This window comes from Vanacampus margaritifer, chromosome 1, assembly GCF_051991255.1.
Source record: "Vanacampus margaritifer isolate UIUO_Vmar chromosome 1, RoL_Vmar_1.0, whole genome shotgun sequence".
In the NCBI taxonomy this organism is placed as follows: domain Eukaryota; kingdom Metazoa; phylum Chordata; class Actinopteri; order Syngnathiformes; family Syngnathidae; genus Vanacampus; species Vanacampus margaritifer.
Genome location: NC_135432.1, coordinates 23,708,377 through 23,711,417, shown reverse-complemented (window position 1 = coordinate 23,711,417; position 3,041 = coordinate 23,708,377). Strand labels below are relative to the sequence as shown.

The following is a 3,041-nucleotide window of genomic DNA, read 5'->3' as shown; positions in this document are numbered from 1 at the left end:
CAAGAAAATAATTGTGTGCTGGTTTAATATAAATAAATACATTATAAAGGCGCACTGAAGTTTTTTGCACACTATTTGTGTTATCTGTGACTCATCTTGTTACCACCAAAGTTTTACTTTACCTAAATGTGTATATTTATAAAGAGATGGGCACGTCAATAAATTTTGAGCATCTGTCATTCGGCAATCGTCAACAGTCAGGACACCCTTCCGTCATTGTCAATCCGTCAATATTTCAAGATGAACCGTCAATGCGTCATTCCTCGATTGCTCAGCAAAATGAACGTCCGTCGATGTTTGGGCATCCGTCAATGTTACGTCATCGTCAATCCGTCATTAACGGATTGCCGAATTTATTGACGGATTGATGATTACATTGACGGATGAAAACCCCCTTCCGTCATCCGTCAAGTTCATGAATTATTGGAAGTTTCCCGTCAATTGTCAACAAAAGAGGCCCACATTTTATTACTTTTTTTTATATGTATCTTACACAAATATATTGTAAATAGTTTGCAAACATTTTGTAGTTGTTAATAATATGTAATAATAATAATATAATATATTCATGTATTTTTTTTTTGCCACGGGGGGCTATAATCTACACTTTCACATTCTATCAGGAGTTACTAGACTGAGAACAGGTGACATGTCTGCTTGTTGTCGTTCCACTTTATTGTTAGTTTTCTGTTGGCTTGGTGGTTGTTTAAGTGGAAGGCGCAAACTTGGGTCTTACTTGGGTTTGCGTTCAGGTACCATTTCTTGTTCTGAGATTGTGTTGCCTTGGAAGAAAAAGTTTGGACACCCCTGATGCCCAGCATCATTTGTGTGGAATTTAAGTAGACTATATTGCTTTCAGCTGGGAATAGTAATGCTGTCTTTTATACTGTGTAAAAAGGTTGACTGCACATTTATATATTTTTTCCTGTGTGATACAAACTGTGACCTTAACAGCAAACAACAAATATATTTAAAATTTTAAGATAGCACAACAATATTTATTATTTTTAATTGAAGTGTGTACCACTTGTGAATATGATAAAAGTGTAAAGTTCATGACAAGTGTAACAGGCTGGAGTGAGTTTCGGGGGATGTGCCCACCCAGCCATGCAATGACCTTCGTGTTCTTCCCACCGATTTGGCGGGAAGCAGTGAAGCGCCTCATGCAGCAACAATAGAGCAGCTGCTCTCAGCATCAATGGACTTGGGCTGACCTATGGCTTTGTGCATTTGCCGCCTTTTTCCTCAACCCAACATCTCACTCATTAGTTGCTTCTTAAGACATCATAAGACACAAATACAACAACAACAAAAATGTGTATTATTTATGTGCATTTATTGACTTTTTCCAGTGATACATCTCATACATCACATTTCGTGACTTGCATGCATGGCTTCATCGCATGTATTTTAACACATAGTGTTTACAAACTATTCTTTTGCACAGACCAAAATACTTTTAAGTCCTTTCGTGCAAACCTCAAACTGAGTAACCCTTGGGGTTTTACAAAAGTGTTGTCGACAACCCGTGCCTTTGAAACCCCAAAGAGGATTGCAATAATAAAACATGTTAGAGCTTCTTTGGGATCTGCGCTCGATTTTACCCAAAATGAATTAATTGCTGGATTACATTATATAATTAGCAACTCCCGCAATTCCTCTCATTCATTGCGTGTGTAAGTGGATCACTATACGAAATAAATAAGGCGTTAAATAAGTGTCCATTTAATCTACCAGGGCCTCCACATGTCAGCGTTGACAGCAGGCGGGACATGTTGCGCCTCGCGGGGGCCAGGAGCCACCGGCTGGGACTGAGGCTGGCTGTCGGTCCGCATGGGGCTGACGCCGGATTTGAGGCTCAGCAGCCTCTGTTGGATGTGGGGGAACGCCCTGCAGGTTTGAGCGCAGCAGCTGAGGCAGGACGGGGTGACGTTGGCGGACATGGAGCGACGCACAAAGTCGCTGACCCGCTTGCACGCGTCCTGGTTGAGGCTGCTTTGAGGGAGCAGAGCGGACACCCGCTGGAGGCACGCTTTGTAGCCTTCTCTGTAGCTTTTTGCCGGATCTGAATCGGAAACAAATACAAACATTAGATATATGATAACGTACTTTGTGATTCTTATTTGTATTATTATTCGGGATGTGGTTAATTCTCACCTTTTGCGGGAGACGTTGGAAGGTCCCTGAGGAAGCGGACGGTCATTTCCAGAATGTCAGCTTTCTCCAGCTTGGAGTAGCGCGCGTTGTCTTTGCCAACCAGGGGCAGAATTAGACTCTTCAAATGGCTCAGACTGTCATTAATACGAGCACGTCTTCTCTTCTCCAACAGCGGTTTGAGAGTCTGGAAGAAGAAATGAAGGAAACGAGTTATTTAATCGCACTGTTTGCACAAGTCATAATATAAAAAAACCAGTTCTGAAAACATGAGCTGTGTTTTCCTTGTTCTTACCTTTCTAAGCTCGTGGGCTTGTTTCCTCTGGGCCACGGTGGACCTGACAGTGAGAGGCTGGTTGGCCTCGGAAGTGATGCTGGGACTCATATTTTGGGGGGGACGTGTGCTTGATGTGAGAGGTTCGAATTCGGAGCTGGTGTGAGCTGCGGAGTTGTGCCGCCTCCTATTTATGTGGCCTCGGCGCGTCACAGGGGCGGGACACAAGCCGCTGCGCAGTTTGAATCGGGAGGAGGGGCTGAGGGTTCAAGTCCTTTGGGATATGAATTAATGACATGCGCTCCTCTCTGGACCATCTGTCCTTGTCGGGTCCTCCATGCAGTCAAGCGCTGGTATGCAGAGTCGCTGCTATGTCTATCGTGCAAATAGCGCATGTTGTTCAAAATGTTAACACGTTATTCGAGATGTTTTTGGGCTTTAAATCCTCCGAGACGTGTTGCAGACGGCTAGACATGGGGAAAAAATATATGCAAAAGATTGCTTGTGTTTTCATTTTTCTTGTCATTAGTGGTCTCATGCATAAACTGTTGTGCGACGGACAAATACATATTACAATTCAATAAATCTCTATAAAATTCCCAACCTGAAACAT

General features: G+C 43.0%; 1 protein-coding gene across 1 annotated transcript; it reads right to left on the bottom strand.

Moving 5' to 3' along the window:
- Positions 1–1,730: 1,730 nt before the first annotated feature.
- On the bottom strand, positions 1,731–2,539 carry hes2.1 (hes family bHLH transcription factor 2, tandem duplicate 1). Its single transcript, XM_077585760.1, has 3 exons — positions 2,450–2,539; positions 2,158–2,341; positions 1,731–2,065 (listed from the first exon to the last, which is right to left on the bottom strand). Exons 1-3 carry the CDS (start codon positions 2,537–2,539, stop codon positions 1,731–1,733), a joined length of 609 nt encoding a protein of 202 aa, XP_077441886.1.
- Positions 2,540–3,041: the final 502 nt, after the last annotated feature.